Source organism: Trachemys scripta, chromosome 6 (assembly GCF_013100865.1).
Source record: "Trachemys scripta elegans isolate TJP31775 chromosome 6, CAS_Tse_1.0, whole genome shotgun sequence".
Classification (NCBI taxonomy): domain Eukaryota; kingdom Metazoa; phylum Chordata; order Testudines; family Emydidae; genus Trachemys; species Trachemys scripta.
In genome coordinates, this window is record NC_048303.1 from 44,569,460 (window position 1) to 44,588,694 (window position 19,235).

Here is a 19,235-nt window from a genome sequence, read left to right on the forward strand (position 1 = left end):
GGAGGATACAGTGTGGTTCATACAGCTATGAAAGAAAATGTCTCTCATCATTCATGTTGTACTGAACCAACACTTGTTTCTGTAATATTGGGAATATGGGTGAAAAATAGTGTATTTATTAAAAAGGTAATGTTTACTGTATACTTTGTATTATGCTTGTGATAGTCTTTTCCCCAGCTGAATCAAACTGTAGTAAATGAAACCAGGGCAGAAAGCTTTATCTCCACCTAATCCTAAATTGATTGATTTATAGTAATTACATTTAAATATGTTTTGTTTTTGTCTAGGGTTACTCAACAGCTCTGCGCTCTTTAACATCAGGCTCAGCAACTTTTACTTTGGAACTAGCCAGTTACCAAGCCATGAACATTCAGGAGCAAAACGCACTGCTTCAGAAGAGGAGTGGGTTGGTGTGACCACTTTACTCCATGGGAGAGCAACAAAGACCTGCTTTATTCTCACTAGAAAATATTAGGGGAACTGTTTGCCAAGTATCCTCTTTCTGAAAAATGGATGGGGTAAAGTGTGTGGGGTTAGAGCGGTCTTAAAATAACATGCTATGACTGTCCAGTGGTAAGTGGCAAAGATAAAAGTGCGGTGAAAAATCCTGGAATTTCCTTGTTTGCTTGAAGGGAGTTAAACCAGAGAACTAGAATTGACTGTTTTAATATCCACCATATTCTGTGTACTACACTTCACCTGCCTAACAGTTGGAGCTGAAACTTCACTGGAAGACAACATTCCAAATCCCCCACAAGAAATGATGGTGCAGCTCTTTCTGTGAAAGTGAGCACTACATGCAACTTATTGAATCATGTCAGAACTGTTTCACCTAAAGTATGTAGTAAAACTTATTTTTAAATCATTTAATATTTCACATATAAAAGTAAACTTAACTCTTGGCCACTCTGCTAGTCAGCGTCTTCTGTTGGTCTAGCTTCAACTGAATATTGAAAGCTGCTATTGTCATTAAAGGGTTTTAAGCTGTGCAAACAAGAATTACTTACCTTAATGTTAGGATGTTGTATGATACAGAGTAGGTATCATATAAGGTGAGTGAGCCCTGTGTAAGCTTGAAAGCTTGTGTCTTTCACCAACAGAAGTTGGTCCAATAAATGGTATTGCCTCACCCACCTTGTATCTCTAATATCCTGGGACCAACATGGCTATAGTAAATGGTAGTTTGGGCATCATGGTTTAACTACTAAAACAAATTTAGATAAAAGTAGAGGAAAGAATGTTGTATAAGACAAACTTTCCCTGGAAAGGGGGAAATGTTGGTTAAGTGCAGGATCTTTCTACAAAAGATCTGTGCCCAATAATGCTAAGCATATTTAAAGGAAGAATTGTTCCTGTTGCTAGCATTATGTATAAGTGCAATGTCCAGCTTATATGAATCTCTCACTCTCAAGAGCAAATGAATGATTTAAGGTAATGTGTATATCTATCATGTAGCCTATCAGCTCTGGGTCACTATGGATCAATACTTGTCTACCTGAAATCGTCTAGTCTCATTCCAGTTCTTTGCAACCTCTGGGTTATTTGAGGTAGTAGACTAAGGATTGACTAGACACAGATAATGAACTACTTTTCTCTTCACCTCATACTCTGTCCAGAGTACATTTTGAGGAAGCTTGTATTGCTAACATAATCTGTTACAGCTGTATAAGTATTAAGTGCTTTATCAAAAGCATACTGTTCATATCCCTTATGGTCACACATTTATATAAGTAACTTGCCTTTGCTGCTTAATGCTAGTTTACTGTAAGCTCTGAGCCTCTAGCACGGTGTTCTGTTGTCCTCCACTGCCTAATGTTGAGTGGTCTGTCAGTTATGTCGTTGTGATTGTCATGCTCAAGGATTGTCGAGTGAAGAATTCCAGTAGACAGCTATATGGATGGCCAGATCTAGGTCAGGTACTGGTAGCTGCCATTTGGAATTATACATGTTCAATAGGAATAAAACCTGCTACATACACACAGTGTAACTACACAGAGGTTTCAGTAGATGTCCTTGATTCTCTGTACATCTATTATAATTTATTATTGCATTAGTATCAATTTCTGTAGTTTTAAAATATCTGATTTCTGCCAGAAATGTACATAACTAACTTCCAGCATTTCAGGATTTATTTTTCAGTGCAAATTTCAGGTGCTGGATGTGTAGATTCACTTCCCACAAAGACACTTCAGGTAATGCGGTAAAATCTTGCTGCAGCAGTTACAGGCCTCTATATTCATGATCACAATACCCGACAAACAGTGGTTCAGCTGCTATTCCACGTCTGTTAAAAGAAAATTTGTCTTATACCATGCACACTTAAGTATGAGAACTTGTCAGTTAAGGCAATAAAATAATGGATGACTTACTGAGGGGATGAAAAGTTGGCCCCATTCTGAGCTTTAAAAGTCACACTTAGCTTATGAAGTATGCTACTGTGTGTGGTCTTATTAGAGATACTGGTATATTAGAAAATGGTCTCAAATGCCTAACTTATAGTGAATACAAAATCTTAGTACAGGGTGCTCCATACTGCCATTTGAAAACAAGCAGCATGCAGGAGAATCATGAAAATAGACCACATTACATGCAGCTTTACTTATTTTACTTTTTGGCCAGTTTATAGTACAGCTGAAGGAGTCTGGTGAACAAGACCCCTGTCGCAGTAATAGCATTAATGTCTGTCAGATTCATTCCATTCCCACTCAATTCCTCTTCAGTCTTTTAAGGCTATTCTAGTTTTTGGGGTAGCAGCCTGTGCAGAAAATATTGAGGTCTTAAAATCAGCCTTGATGTTGCTGTAGATCTGTGACTACCACAGAGTTTCTACATAAAGCATTATGTGGAAGTTAATCTTGTGCAAATAAGATGTAGGTGCAGTATGGGTTGAAGAAAGTCTGGGGATGGGAAGGGGTAGCACTTATACTCTCTGCTAAAAGGATCAAGGGTGCAGTATTTAATTTTGGCATCTAAATTAAGCTTCAAAGCTACAGTGAAAGGAACGGGGTAGTCAAAATACATCAATCAAATATTGAACACCTCTATGGCAGGTTTAATTGATTCTGCTCTGACATCTTCTAGATAAAAGGCATGGCTCTCATCTCCCAACTCTGTGTGGAATATGGGTTTAGCTATTCTGCTGCCAATCCTACAGACCCATTGACTACAGCAGTAGCAGCTGGGCTTGTGTTTTCCTACAGAGGGAGTTACAGCTGTGGCTCTGAACAGTCACCATTACCCTATATTACCACTGCTATTGCAGTAACAGGGGCCTTGGTGTGGAGTTTTCCTTTGCTTGTTGAGGAGGGCAGGGCCCTGATTGCCTTCAAGATACTGGCTTGCTCCAGCCTCAGCACTACACCAGGTCATGTTCTGAATAAGAAGGGCTACAGCTTTTTCTTTTTAACTGAAGAGTCAGACACCAATGCAGCCACCCAGAAAGTGCAGTAACAGTAAATACCTAGAAACTGCCCCAATTAAATCCCTGGTTAAGAGCATTTACAATGGTAACTTTACTATTAGAAATCGTCAAGTCCTCCTCTCTCCAGCACTATGCCATCCCAGCATGACCCTTAGTGATAGAGTTTAAATTTTGTTTAGATCATTTACATAGGGAAATAGTTCTAAGTAACCTCTGCATGATCCCCCTAGTGGGATGCACCACCTGGCTCTGAGCTTCAGGCATGCTCTATAAAAGCAGTCTGTGATGGGAACATTCAGCACAAGGTTATAAGAAACTAGGTAAGCCCTAGCCACCTCAGTTCCATTCTGAGGCTAGCTGCAAGTATGGGACCTTCCCTTGAGGCCTGGAAAGCCTTTCTGTTTTTGCCCCACCCACCACTGCACAGACAGCTAGAGCAGCCCAGAAGTGGTGCATTAACAAAGACATCTCAAGAACCACAGAAGGGCAGCTTCAGTCCACAACTCCTTATTGCAGCAGGGCAAACAGGCTCTCAGATGCTGCCTTTTGGGAGTTTTTGTTCGAACCTCTTAGCATCTAAAACACTGCTGAAGGACAGGTTAGTCTATGTAAGTGCTTAGGTCCTAATAGACTAGGCTATCCTCACACAGTTTAGGTCCCTAAATCTAATCTACCTTAAGAAAGAAAGTTTCAGCAGGTCCCACCTCACATAGGTAGTGTGTAATTTAAGGCCACACACGAACTTTGATTTTCCACACACTTCCTTTTCAAAAAAAGGGTTTTTTTTGTAAGGGGAAAGGATAGTGGTAGTTTTTCCTTTGTGTTCACAGTTGGTTTATCCCCAGCAGGCAGGGGCTGGGTTTTGGGTTCTGGTATGAGAAATGCTGGGATCAAAATATAACCCAAAAGGAGGCATCTCTCTCCACTCGTCCTGCTGTTGATGAGTGGCTTTATCTAAAATAAGATCTCTCAAGGTGAGGATTTGTATGCCAGCAAAATCCCCATAGGTCTGGAAAAGGAGGTAGAATCTACAGCACAATTGCTACTGTTGACACAACCCAGCAAGAAAATGAAGTTCCCTTCATCAATAAGACTTCCACAGAAGTTTCATCTATGCCAACAACAGGTGATACCTGAACTTATATTTTCCAGTGTGAGTTTTCTGTCCTTATCCACCCAGCCTTAAAAAATGACAGGTTTTTCCAAACTCCAGTTTCTTGTTGCATTTGTTATCTCCTAGAACAGGGGTGGGCACACTACAGACTGTGGGCTAGACCCAGCCCCTCAGGGGCCACACACCGTTCCAGGAAGCAGTCGGCACTAGGTCCCTGCGACCCCGGGGGGAGGGAGAGCAAAGGGCTCCATGCACTGCCCTTGCCTGTGGGTACCTCCCCTGAAGCTCCCATTGGCCAGGAACGGGGAACCATGGCCAATGGGAGCTGCAGGGGGAGGTACCCACAGGCAAGGGCAGAACACTGAGCCCTCTGCCCCCACTCCCCCAGGGACATGGTGCCGGCTGCTTCCCGTAGTTTGCCCACCCCTGCTCTAGGAGATAAATGCAACACGAAAGTGGAGTTTGCCCTGGCCCCAGTGTGTGCTGCTGCTACCCTGGAGCAGCTCCAGGTAAGCGGCACCACACTAGAGCCCAAACCCCTGCTGCACCTCACCCCCCCCACTCCCTGCCCTGAGCCCCCTGCCTGCACCCCAGCCCCCTGCCACACCCCTCGCCCCTCCTCTGCCCTGAGCCCCTTCCTGCACCCCCTGCCCCGGCCCTGCATGTAATTTCCCCACCCAGCTGTGGCCCTTAGGCCAAAAAGTTTGCTCACCCTTGTCCTAGAGCGTGTTTGTTGTAAAGAAAAATGGTCAATCTATGGCCACGCTATGCTGAGTGTTGGAGATAATCCAGTTTGAATATACAGTTAATTTCTCCCTCATCCTTTGTCTTCAGTCTCTTACAAGACCCTGCTCAGAGCAAAGGTGGGATTCATTATTAATGAGAGGCACCTTAGCTCTTTGGAAGAAAGGCCCTCATTTAACTAAAAGCTGTTTAAAAACATTTAGTTAACCTGGTGGAAACCCTTCTCTAGCCTCTCAACTTGGTTTAAATGAGTGTTCAAATTAAGTGTCTACACAAGGGTTTGCACTATGTTAAGTGTTTTTAAATTGATTTGGGGTTAAACTTGTGCAACAGTGCATTTAGACTGGACCTAATGTATGGCACTACTTGTCCAGAAGAGATTTCTGGTATCAAGTTCCAACTGCAGGCTGTAGCTTCTGTTATCCCTGTTCTCTCTCAGAGACATTAGTTGGGGCTCTTCACCTTTTTTAAAAAAATTGCATTCTTTCCACAGTCAGGCTCGCTTACTGAAAGGACCTGGACTTTTGTGGTGAAGACAGTCATTTCCAAATCTTGCCATTTGGATAATCTACTGTAGTTTTATGCTAGGTATTGGCTGCATAGCAGCAGCAGCAGGTAATAGTTGTTTCTGTCCCTCGATAGGTAAGCAAGTCTGAATCAGCCGTAAAAAGGTTTAGAAATACCTGGAAATAAAGTGCAGTGTATTTCAATCCCTAGATTTGTAGATAAATAAGGCAGCTACTGATAATCTTTCAGCATCTTTCTATTTTGGACTTAATACAAACTGGAGCATTCTTTTCAGAGGAAAAATTTCTGGACATTTTGTCAAGACACATTTGTCCTGAATTAGAACCCTCAGAGCAGGGAGTTCTCTTTAAACCCATGACCTTGGCTGAGTGTTTGGTAGCATGAAGGAGTGTTTATACAGACCCAATAGGTATGGCTTTTCTAGAAAGCTCTTGAAACTCAGTGCATTTGACAAGTGTGACTATGCAGAGGTACCACTAACTAGAGAGAGCTACAGTTATTGGTTAAGTAACTGTTCCATGCAAACCTTAGAATTGACGATAGCAAGATAAATGCATTAAAACAAGACAGTGGACTGTTCCTAAATAAGCAATTTAGAATCATACTTGATAGTGGATTGAAATTCATTAGTTCTAATGAATCCTAGAGGGTTACTCTAACTCGTGCTATCTTACCTGAGCATGCGACAACGATGCTTCACTAGTCTGTTATAAGCATCCCCTATGTTAGTCACGTTTTTACTGCTCCAGAGCCTCTCCCCAACAGCACTTGCTCGAGGCCTGTAGAAAGACATTCAATTCAGTCTAAGAATTTATTCTATTTCCCAGAATAGCTTGAGCCCACAGGAAACAGTTTTTTTACCACTGACCAATATTAGCAACAAACAATGCTACAAAGCGTTGCAGTGCCCTCAACATGCTCATAACACTTGCAGCTCTTCACTGACAATGATTAATCAAATCTCATGCTGAAGCACCTGCAGAGATCAGGATGCAATTTTTCCCCTGATGCACAATTGGTAGATGTAGGCTGGGTTTTTTAGCCTTCCTCTCAAGTATCAGGGACTGGCCACAGTTGGAGACAGGACATGTGATAGAGTGAGTCAGTGCTCTGAGGTGGTACAGAGAATCCTCTTTTTCTTTAATGCTTAGCTGGTGAGTCCTGTCCACATACTTATGGTCAAACTTATTGCCACATCTGAATCAAGAAGGAATTTTCTCCCAGGTCAGATTGGCAGGGACTTGGGGGCTTTTCACTACCTCTGCAGCATGGATCATCTGGGCATCTCACCTAATCCATCCCTGGGATTAATGGCACCTCAGTGTCTCTTACTCTGCCAGTGGGGCACAACAATTTAGTCTGAGGACAAATACTGTGTTGAGCTCAAATTACTGAGCTCAACCTGGACAACAGTGAAATTTAATGGCATGGGATATGTAAGTCAGACTTGAAGAGCTAATGATCCCTTCTGGTTTTAAATTCTAAATAGATTATGGGATTAATTCAATCCCATGACAGTTAACATTTTCCAAAAAATCTGAAAGTAATCAAGAAGTTCTATACCATAATCTTGGTGTGAGGTTAGTTGCATCCACAAATTCTCCCCAAAGGCAGGCTTCTCCACCTAGCACCAGCTTTTTCTGCTTTTCACACCCTGTATTCAAACCACAAAAATAGCATGGAAATTAACTGTTCACTCCAAGTGCAGTTGGCAGGCAGCTGCCATAAACTTCACCTTTGATAGCTGAATGTAGATTTTAAAAAAAAACCCTAACATGCATATCACAGACATTAGAAGTTTAACACAGTCTAGGGTAAGATCATAAGCTTAGCATGAACTAAATGATGAAATTTTGCATGTTAGTTAATGATTCAATATGGCTTCAGAAACTTGTTTCATGAAGTGCACTCAAGTACCAGTAAATATTTATGATGATCACATAAAAAGGATAGGAAGTTAAGCATATGGATGTGAAGACTGCAACAACTATGAAAAGCAGTTACCTTTAAAATAAAACTAATTATTTGGGCATTATTGTGGTTCTCTTCTGATGAATTTTATATTAGTCAGGGGATGTTGTAAGCACATAATGCAAATAACTGCATATTTTTATATTGTATTAATGATCCAGAAAAAGAGCCACCTGGACACCACCTCCCCCCCCAGACTTCAGAGCCCAAGCCACGTCAATATGCTGTCTTTAGCTATTTTTGGAGTGGCAGCGTCAGCCCCTGTAGCCCAAGCCTATTGACCCAGGCTGGGAGGTTTGCTCCTGCAGGTTCTGAAATACTGTGTAGACATATCCTATATAGCCCAGGGACTTTCATAAGAGATTCATGCACATAGAAAAGCCACATACAAGTACTTATCCAAATAGAAATGAGTAATTTAAAAGCAGTTTAACAAACCAGGGAAGTTGAGCGGCTCAACGCTGTAGTATTTCTTCCAGTCCTGTCCGTAACTAATATAGTCTAGGTACCAGGGGGCTGCCAGGATCGTGGTGAACCCAGCTCCGGTTACACGGCTTAGTTCTGCGGTATACAAAGTTCCTATCCACACTTCAACTATTGTTTCAGGTTTTATCTAGAAAAATAAGAAAACACACTAACAAGTAAATGGCTACACATGATTTTGCAATTAGTTTCATCATTGAACATCTGAGTCTAGTTCCAAACAAAGGGTTTGGTTTAGTAAGACCAGTATTTCAAAGATGTCAGATTTCCATTTTGTGTTTTTTTCCCTAAAGAAATGGGAGTATTCTCTAAAATTAAGTTCTTGGACTTGGTATATCAATGTGATTTTTTTAAAATCTATGTTCCAGACTTCATTTTGTTACAATCTCTTAAAAGTAAATGCCTTAGGGTTGCTCTGGATGAAATAGAAAGTAGCTTATCAGTAAACTTTAACTCCCAGTTCAGATATCAGAATTATTCCAATGCAGTTTCTGAGTACAAAGTTATAGATCACCAAGCCCAGGACAAACAGATTACTCTATGGACTTTCCCACCCGTGCCAAGAAGTTCTGAAGTCATTAGGACTATCAGTTTAAAATCAAGTGCTGTAGAAAGAAGCTTGGTAAAATTCCTGTTCTAGCATTTTAATTCTGGGGAGCAGTGAGGCCAAAATCCTAACTGGCTTCAAGGTGAGCTTGATAGCTTTATGGAGGGGATGGTCTGATGAAACTGCCTACAATGGCATGTAGCCGATCTGTGACTGCTAGTAGCAAATATCTCCAATGGCTGGTGATAGGACACTAGATGGGAAGGGCTCCGAGTTACTATAGAGAATTCTTTCCCAGGTGTCTGACTGAAAGGTCAGGGTCTTACTGAACTCTATATTTGGGGTCAGGAAGGAATTTTTGCTGGATCACATTGGCAGAGAACCTGGGAGTTTTTTACCTTCCTCAGCAGCATGGGGCATGAGTCACCTGCAGGTTATACTAGCGTAAATGGTGGATTCTGTGCAACTTGAAGTCTTTAAGTTGTAATTTGAGGACTTCAGTAACTCAGCCAGCATTTAGGAGTCTATTACAGGAGTGGATGGGTGAGGTTCTGTGACCTGCCATGTGCAGGAGGTTAGACTACATGATTATGATGGTCCTTTCTGACCTTAAAGTCCATGAATCAAGTTAAGTTCCAATTCTGTAAAGTTTCAGCACCTTTCCAATCCCATTGGTGTCAGTGAACTACTCACATGCCTAAACCTTTGCAGGATCAGAGACTTGTTTAACCAAGGCATTTTGCAAGCCTACTGCAGTCCTGTGCTGTTAAGTGATTTGTCCATTTGTCAGATCTTACCTTTACTCCTGTATCAAACACCTCCTGCCAGACTATGTATCCTTTGTTAGTTGAGGAAACAATATCCAAGATTCTAGAATTTTAAAATAAAATAGGATTACAGTTAAGAATGACAGTAGCAGGTCTTAGATCACCTGATTTTACTGCAGAAATACTGAGCCCGTGTGATGTTTATGCCGTAACAGGCTCCCAGCCCACTGTGCAGTGTTGTGGAAGGCCTAAGAGAAAGCCTGATCTTTGCATTTCTTGTCCTTCACCCATCCACCTTACACAAGGCCACCAGCTCTAAGAATCATGTGAAAGGGAAGTGGCCATACGGTCAGGAAATTCACGAGCATTAAAGCAAACTGGTGACTCTAGCCAGAGATTCACTGCTACAAAGGGGTGTGGTTTTAGTTAAAAGAAAAAAAAAGGGGGGGGGGAAATAAGTTAGCTCAAAAATGTTGAGGGAGACAAAGGTTACACCTGTGTTGTTCTACCAAAATTTTAAACAACAGTCAACTATGGTTTAAAGACATTTAAATGACAAGATACATACGATGTATGTATTTAGAGCATGCTTATCACTAGCATGCAAGCACCTGAATGTTAATGCTGCACCACACCACAAAGTTGTAAGTTTCATACTCCAAAAAGGAAAAATATGGGTGTTCTCGTAATTCAGCCTCCCTTCACTCCATCACACATGCACTCTAACAAACCAGGTGTTTTTAGGGCTGATTGAATTTGAGGATGGGGCTAAGGACTGGGAAGAAATTAAAAATAAGTTTTATTAAATATGCTGGCGAAGTGAAAAACAACTTACTTCTGAATATAGTAAGATTCCAGTTTAGCATAGTCAATGCCAAATCCTTGCTGCTTCATAAACTCTGTCACGTCAGGGTTAGATTTCCTTAAGAGCAGAAAATATTAGCAGTGTTATTCTGATTCCTTACAAAGACTCCCAAACCCAGTTTTCAGTAATGTAAGTTTTACTTAGCACAAGACAGCTTGCTAGGTGTTACAAAGGGATATCAGTAGCAGTAGGTGCATGAGATGAGGCAAGACTTAAATGTCACAACCCAGACTTTAAGGCTAGGCAGAGAAAAGCAATTCCCTTTCACAGAGAATTTTGGTAATTCAAAACTTGAACTTTTTTGAGTTTTGTTCCAAATCAAAGTTCCCTGAAAGGGATGGATTCCCAGCTCTGGGGCAATTCATCTGGCAGGCTGTCCAGAAGCTCTGGGGTGCCCTTCGCCAAGGCAGTCTGCCTGGTGGGCTGCCAAGGAACAGGGTGGGGAAAACAGGCAGGTAGATAAATCTAAATCCTTTCTAGATCAGGCCTAAGTTGATCATGTCAATATTTTAAAATATATATGTATATATGAAGTGTTAAATTACTAGTAGAGTCTTGGATAACTAACATTTATTTTCAGAACTTTCCCTACTTCATTTTCCCAATTCTAGGAAGACTCTAGTAGAGCTGGTTGAAAAAATTTCAGTAGAATTTGCCAAGTTGTCAAAATTGAAACATTTCAGACAGTTTGATTTAAATTTTTTGGATTAGATAAGTTATTTCATAGACCACTTTTCCCTTGCTCCCTTTTGCCATATTAGTTTTATAAGGCATCTTTCAACGTTAATGTTACTTTGAATGTTTTAATCAAAACAACAAACATCCATGCTAGCTAGAATTAGCCCCACTCTATTCCCTTCACTTCCTAGAAGTTGCAAACACTTCTCCCTATAATGCAGGGGTCTCAAACTCAAATGACCAGGAGGGCCACATGAGGACTAGTTCACTGGTCCGAGGGCTGCATCACTGACACCCCTCGCTGCCCCCAGCCCTGCCCATACTCCATCCCTTCCTTGAGGCCCCGCCCCTGCCCTGCATCTTCCCACTCCTTCCCTTCCCCCATTCCAACCCCTTCCCCGAAGTCCCTGCCCCTTCCCTGCCCCCAGAGGATGCAGAAGGGGTGTGGCGGGCAGGGAGTTGAGATGGAGGGTGCGGCAGGGAGCGCAAGAGGTGTGCAGGGTGAGACAGAGGGCTCAGGGCAGGGAGTTGGGGTGCAGGAGGGATGTGGCAGGGGGCTCAGGGCAGGGAGTTGGGGGGCAGGGAGTTGGGGGGCAGGGAGCAGGAGGGTTTCAGACTCTGGCCCGGAGCCGCTTACCTAAAGCGGCTCCGGGCTGGCAGTGGTGCACACCGGGGCCAGGGCAGGCTCCCTGCCTGCCCTGGCCCTGGCCCCGCTCCGCGAAGCAGCTGAAACTATGTCCCTGCGGCCCCTGGGGGACGCAGGGCTGCGTGCGCTGCTTGCCGTTCCTCCAGGTACCTCCCCCGAAGCTCCCATTGGCCGCGGTTCCCCGTTCCCAGCTAATGGGAGCTGCCAGGGGGGGTGGTGCTTGGAAACCAGGGCAACACACCAAGTCCTCTGCTCTTCCCTCCTCCCCCCCCCCCCCCGCGGTCGACCCCCGCCTCCGGCCACAGGGACGTGATGCCAGCCGCTTCAGGGAGCGGTGCGGGGCTTGAGGGGGGCAATGCCGCGGGTGTAGTTTGTCCACCCCTGGCCTGGAGGTAGGCTGGGGGGGAGAGGGGGCGCGCGGGCCGCTTGCTGGCCCACAGGAAATAGCCCCACGGGCCGCATGCAGCCCACGTGTTTCAGACCCCTGCTATAATGCATCTTGTTACGTAGCTATGATTAGAAGAAACCTCAAGTCATGAGACCCCACCCTTACATCAAACAGGGAAAGCCGCATTGCTTTCCATATGCATCACTGAACTGAATGCCGTAATTGCTGACTATAGGTAGATTTTAGATGCACCAGCCTCTATGCTTTGAACTGTCACATCATACCAACAAGTGAAGTCCACTTCATCTCCTCCCAAGTGGATGTAGGCATCAGGAAATACACTGCTAATTTCTTTGAAGAGGTCAGTCATGAAATGATAAGTTGTATTCAAAATGGGGTTTACAGGTCCATAAGAACCACTCCGGTGCTCTCCATTGAAACATGGTGTGAGAAGGTCTTTTTGACCTAATAAAAGAAGCAATTAAGAGGATATGCGGAACTTCTAGTTCTTTTATTAGACAAAATGCTTTACAAACATTAGCACTCCCAAGACTCGTTTAAGTATTATTCCTACTTTATATAATCAGCAAAAGAAGATGGGAGTTAAATGACTTGGGTTAAGATTAGAATTCAGGACTTCCTGATGCCCAGTTTAATGCCTAAATATTTACAGAACATGCCACCATCTGGAAAACCGGCTTCTGATGCTTCCCTGGATGGGTAGAGCCCTGCAAATCCACTTTGTAGCCACGGATATCTGCATCCGCTTCAGACCATTTTTGCAGATTGCAGGACAGATGTGGATACAAATTTTGTATCTGTACAGGCTTTGCAGCACACACTCACTGGAACAGAGTGGCTGTCATCCAGCCTGCAGGCTCCAGCTCGGCTCTCTGAATCACGCAGCAGCGTGCTGGGCATTCTGGAAGTTGTAGTCCCCAGCTTGCTTTGAGGGAGAAGGTAAACTATAACTCCCAGAAGGGACTGAGCCAAGTGCTATTTTGAAGGTGGGGTTGGTCTTTAAACAAGCAGGCGGCAATGTCAGCATGCATTAGAGCCGCTGCAAATGCGTAGGCATGTCCAAGCCCCCCATGGTGAGGGTGGCACTGCATAGAAGGTCCCAGAATTGTAGCCTCCCTGCCCGGAACGGGGAAGGAGGTACGGCAAGGGTGAAGCAGGCAGCAGAGCAGGAGGTCTCTGGGAAGAAGTTGGGGTGGTTGGGGGCTTGACGCAGCCTTGTGTCCGTGCTGCGCAGTGACCTGTGGAGCTGTTTAGTGCCCCGCAAATCCGCGGAGATGAGTTTTTGAGGATTGTGGATTGGATGTGGATACATGTTTTTGTATTTGCGCAGGGCTCTATGGATGGGAAGTGCCACAGTGAGTCTAGGACGGAAGCAAAGCCAATGCTAGGTTTTCAAGATGACATCTTAGAAAGTTGATTTCAGATCACAGGTTCCCATCCCATTTTTCTTTGCAGCTCTAAAAATTCAATATAGAAAAAAAGCTCCCCATGCCTTCCCAACCCAACCCAACCCAACCCACTAGTAACTAACTTTGCTACTCTGAAAGTCTACATACAGTCCCAATATTAAGCATAGGAAGACACCTCTATAGAGCAAGTAGGGAAAGACATAGAAACGGAGAGCAAAAGTTTTGCAGGACGGCCACCTCCTGAGTCACCAAGTCAAGAAGGGTCAACTTACATGAACTAAACTAGGATATGAGTTGTGAACATTAATATTGTACACTAATTTAGGAGAGGGTTTTGTCACCTACTTGTCCTAAGAACACTTTCCTTGCAGAACCCAATGCAAAGTTATGTGGAAACTGTCAGTATTAAGACAAAGTAAAAAGCAATGGCTATTTCATTATATCTATTTTGTACCCTCCCTATTCCTTCTCCCTGACGGTAGGATTTTTATGCCAACTTTCTTCTCATTGCCTGTACACCCACTGTTTTTAAATCACTATGTTACTTTACATTTCGGTTCTGACCTTCTGTCACTTCTCCAGAACTGTACTATCATCTGCAAATCTGATCACAATTGATCAGACAGACACTCCAACTCAAAATAATCATCTGCGGTGCAGAAAGGTATGCTTAAGGCTAGCTGCCCAAATGTATCTTTGCAGTTGCTCCGTAAGTCCTGGATCAAGCTAAAACTAGCAGAAATGGTCTGTTTGAAGATTGATACTCAGTTCTGTGGCCCATCTGAATGTACTCTGTATGCTACCAGTCATCCACAGATCAGCCCACGAGCCATAATTCTTGGTTATTGTGACAGTGACAATGTCCTGAACAAACATAATGGAATTAAAGCAAGCTTTGGTGAGTTAAGCTAAACCTTATTGAATTAGGGTTAAATACCTTTGGGTACCTTGTATTAAAATTGCAATTGTGCATGTGTTGTGGCACTGTATGTATCTATTCTAGGAGGGAGGGGGATGCTAGTATACTTCCTTTGCTATCATCTCTTGAAGCTCCCCAGAGATATATATATATTCTAGTTCAAACTGGGTACTCCAGAGACTAACAAAGAAGAGAGTTTTGGAGAAAAGCATTCTTCCCAGTCCAGCAAACAGGCAGGACCGCTGGCCCATGAAGGGCCCCAATCCTTGGGGGAAGACTGGAAGGACTTGGCCTAATGGGGCCTCATAAGACCTTGTTCTGAGCCGAAGCTGTAATGAACTTGTAACCATAACGTAACCCTCGGGTGGGGTGACCTCGGGTAAGCTTGTTAACTTGCACATAAGTTCTTTTATTGGTTTTGATAGGTTTTCTCTGGATTGCTTTTTACAGTACCTTAAGATAAAGTAGACTTGCATAGGAAGTGTTTCATGGTAACATACCTCTAGCAATCATTCTGCTATCAATCTCTGAAGAGAAAGCAATCTGGAGTGTTTAGACTGACTGTCCATGATGGGACATACAGAGCGAAGGTAGGGTAATGTGCAGCCTGGAGATTCTCCCTTCTGATTAGGGTGAGACATGGCTCTCCAGAAAGCGGGTGACTTTGCTGGACCACGAAGGGGAAATATGGGTGCAGTTGCCCTGTCCTGTCAGAGTTAGGTCCATAGAAAAAGCACGTACCATTCCTAGACTAAGGATTTAGAAAAAGCTTTTTAGCAAATGCAGCTTCTTGGTCTTATTCCTCTCTCCTCCTAATTATGAATCACTTCAAATACTAGTGCCATCTTACTGCTTCCCACCAAAGCTTTGCTCCTGGGTACTTGTCAGAGGGCACTTACAGGTTCTAACATTTTAATCAAGTTACCCTCTTCCCACCCCCAAGAAGAGTGCCAGGCTGTTTATAAGCAATGGCACAAAGAAACGAAGGACAGCCCTGTGGCCAAAGCCCACTACTGGGAATCAGGAGTTCTGTCCTAATCCCAGCTTTGCTGTCAGCTTCTTGGGAGAGTTAGGTCAAGTCATTGAGTCTGCACGTCTCATTTCCCCAGCTGAAAATAGAGCCTGTTTCCCTCCATTGCAGGAGGAAGAACAGACTTCATCCAATAGACTCTGTAAAGTAACATGAAATCCTCCAATACCAGGCTATACCTGGGCATGAAATCATCAGCTCTCAATTCCACCTAGTACAAAACGTTACAGTGCATCTCCTTGACCACGCAGGCTACTCTGAGCACATCACACCTGACTTCCGCTTTCTACACTGGCTTCCTATAGAATTTCTAATAAGAGTTCAGGGTCTCTCAGTCCTGATCTTGAAAGCATTCTAGGGCTAGGCCCAAGATACCTAAAAGACTGTTTAAAGATCTAGGACAAAAACCGTGGTCAACAACTTTGCTCCTCTGGCACAATGAAACACTCAATAATAAGACTAAGCTTGTCTGTGCAGGAGACTGAACCTCCCCAGGGACTGTCAGATGGTGGAATGAACTGCCCGAGGAACTAAGGACTATCACAAACTTCACGACTTTCCATTCCAAGTAGAATTCACATTTTCTTTGACCTTGCCTTCCCTAATATAAACACATAGCAAGAGGTATATTTAAAGAAAAAACACCCCACACAACCACCCTACCAAACAAGATGCTTCCGCCCCACACACACAGTTTTCCCTCTGGGGAGAGGATAAGAGAATAAACAACACATGACAGATGCATGGTCATATTGCTTAATAAACTATGGGAAGGTGTTCAGATGCTCTGGTGATGATTGCAGTATAAAAACCTATACAAGATGGACACTATGGGAACTGCAAGTGGTATGGCCTCCTCCATCAATTCTAGATCATCTCAATGCCCTGTACACGATCAGTTTTGGTATTTTATTTTAAAGTAGTACTCTGGTGTTTGCCACCCCAAACTTCTGCAAGTGACCTACGTCACTGTCATCTATGCTTTGGTAGAGTATCGCGTTATTGGAAAAATGTGACTATAGAACTATGGTAGGGTAAAACAAAGGCTGTCCTTGTTTGGAAAAGCTTGTTTGGAAAAGGAAAAGCTTTCACACCAAATACATACCCAACGGAAGTGGCAGAAAGAGGACAGGTATTTAGAAATGTGGTCACCTTTTTAAATGCAGTCAGAGGAAGAAGACTCCCCAGCAAGTAAGCTAGAATCTTTAGTCAAGTTCTTTAAATATTAACCTGATCCTGAATAAGTACTATATGATGTAGTAGGTTAACATTTCATTGTAACTCTGCCTTAATAAGAAGTTCAAACAAACAACAAAGTGAGACTCTACTCCTCACTGTAACAGCATTCCACAAGCTGAATCAGCTTCCTATCTCCATCATTCCAACAGCAATTGGACTAGAACATGTCATGATGAGTCTTGAAAATTCTAACACACTCAGATAATGAAATAAATAGTTGTATTTATGTGCTTTCCTATGCCCACACTTGTGCATATCCACTCTGCAAGAAAATGAAAGCTCAGCATGTACCTAGCATATGATTTCAATTGCTTCCAATGTCACTTGTTTTTCAAACTAAGGAATGATCTTCACTGAATCCTTCTCAGGGCTTTTATCGTTCTTCTACCTCTCACTGAAAAGAGTTTCAAAATCTTCATAATGTGCTTTGAGCATGGGTAGTAGTTCATATAGTCACATTACTCTGTGCCTCACTTCATTACAAGCATTAACCTTTGTAACCTTGTTAGAGAGACATGGATCTTACCTTTCCCCCAAGATTGTGTATGTCCTGGGCTATCAAACTCTGGGATAACCCTAATGCCTCTTAACCGAGCATAGTCAATCACCAGACGGACATCAGTCGGAGTATAGATGTGATCATAGGAATAAGAGCCCTGTGAAATGTTCACATTTAAAGAGAATGTTTATAAAGAATACAAGGAACTTGCAAAAATATGGCATTGAAATTTTGGAATGCTTTCAGTTCAGATTGAAAACAAGTCACAAATAATATGCAATTACACCAGGGATAATTATGGTCCAATAAGTCTGGCAGCCCAGCCCTGGGAGAACTGCATTTTTATCCAACAAGAACGAATGGTCTGCACTTGAAGAGATTTATTCTGTCGTACATCTTGCTTAATAAATGAAATCAGTCACTGATTTCCAGGGACAAAAAAGTCTGATTGAACAAGTCAGTTCCTATAAGAGTCATGGGTTTGACAAAGTACAAAGTAATTGTTTATTAGACTTCTCCCCACGTCCATCTGGTCATACCAGCATTACTGGTTCTGAAACATTATGGGCTCTTTTGCTGGCCACGTGAAAGACCAAATGAATGGAAAAGGCTGATCGAGCTGAGAGGTGGAGTCAGTTTGAAGTTACTATGGGTACATCTATACTACCCGCTGGATCGGCGGGTAGTGTTCTATGTATTGGAGATAGATTTATCGCATCTTGTCTAAACGCAATAAATTGATCCCCGAATCGATGCCTATACTCCACCTTGGCAGGAGGAGTAAGTGGAGTTGACGGGGGGGCCACGGCGGTCGACTCGCCACCGTGAGGATGGCCAGGTAAGTCAAACTAAGACACTTCGACTTCAGCTATGCGAATAGCCCAGGCCTATGTCTCTGGTGTTCAGTTTTCGTCTGCTGCCTGATTTGAAACCATGGTGTCCAGTTTATGGTGCTGAGTTTGAGCACTGTACTGTCCCGCCAGCTGCAGCTTGAAAGTGACAGGAGCTTCTCCCAGTTATTAACTTGGTGTAGCACATGCTAGTAACAAAGTGAATTCTCAGTGGACAACAACATGACCCTTTGTGGCTATCAAACAGGATCTTAAGCCTCAGAGTTACAGCCAAATGGTGACTCAATTGCAGAAACAGGCATTGAAAAAAATGCAACTGGTCATTGAGGTAGGATGCTCTCCCTCCCACAGCCCGCAGGTTGGAAAGAGGCAGGACAGACTGTAATTGACCCAAGTGCACCATATGGACTCCCCACCTTGATTTTAAACAAGTTCTTCAAACCTCTACCCCAAGCACTGCCATTGGATTTTTGATATGAAGATCAGCAGCTGTCAAACAACTTTTAATAGAAGAGCATGAATGCTGGGAGACATATTTGGTGTTCTTAGGCTCAACAGGATGGAATTCCAATAACAGAGTAATCCAACAACATTTAAATTTGGCCAAATTTGTGTGTTGTCGTGCATAGAGCAGAACCTCACTACTGATAAGGTGACCCACTGTGAATTAGTGACTAACCGGCATAATGATGTACACTAACAAGCGTCATTTAAGACTGTCATAGTATGCTATGAATATTCTGTAGTATATTTTGGAATATTAATCAGTTAGTACGAGATCTCACTATTGGCTCTGCTTGTTGGATAATAGAAGACTGCAGAGAAGCCACTGGCATATGCGAATTATGCATGATTGGCAAGGCTTACGCTTATCTTGCAGAAACTAGGTGAAAACTGTGTATGGTGCAAGACCACCTTCATTGACTGGGCTAAGCCTGTGGTGCTGCAGATGCCTGCTGAACTTAAGGTAACACTGACAAAAAACAAACAATGTTGCTCTTTTCAAGGCCATTTCCGAAACTAGATGTATCACTTATACTGTTCACATGCTGTGACCCTAGGCACTCCTGTACTCACACTTTACAAACTAATGCAATAATATTTATACAAAATAT

The 19,235-nt window shown here is 43.1% G+C and overlaps 2 protein-coding genes across 4 annotated transcripts in view; one reads left to right on the top strand and one right to left on the bottom strand.

Moving 5' to 3' along the window:
* The window catches only part of GFM2 (GTP dependent ribosome recycling factor mitochondrial 2), a 29,827-nt gene extending 28,921 nt beyond the window's left edge, over positions 1-906 (top strand). For both annotated transcript variants that reach the window (XM_034774687.1, XM_034774688.1), the window contains one exon: positions 288-906. In XM_034774687.1, the coding sequence (XP_034630578.1) occupies positions 288-416 (129 nt within the window). In that variant the 3' untranslated portion in view covers positions 417-906. The remainder of the gene's footprint in view (positions 1-287) is intronic.
* Positions 907-1,998: 1,092 nt separating this feature from the next.
* The window catches only part of HEXB (hexosaminidase subunit beta), a 29,659-nt gene continuing 12,422 nt past the window's right edge, over positions 1,999-19,235 (bottom strand). For both annotated transcript variants that reach the window (XM_034774689.1, XM_034774690.1), the window contains 8 exons: positions 17,297-17,426; positions 12,437-12,617; positions 10,411-10,497; positions 9,606-9,678; positions 8,217-8,391; positions 7,371-7,461; positions 6,482-6,586; positions 1,999-2,284 (listed from right to left, as the gene is read on the bottom strand). In XM_034774689.1, coding sequence (XP_034630580.1) covers positions 2,221-2,284; positions 6,482-6,586; positions 7,371-7,461; positions 8,217-8,391; positions 9,606-9,678; positions 10,411-10,497; positions 12,437-12,617; positions 17,297-17,426 — 906 coding nt within the window. In that variant the 3' untranslated portion in view covers positions 1,999-2,220. The remainder of the gene's footprint in view (positions 2,285-6,481; positions 6,587-7,370; positions 7,462-8,216; positions 8,392-9,605; positions 9,679-10,410; positions 10,498-12,436; positions 12,618-17,296; positions 17,427-19,235) is intronic.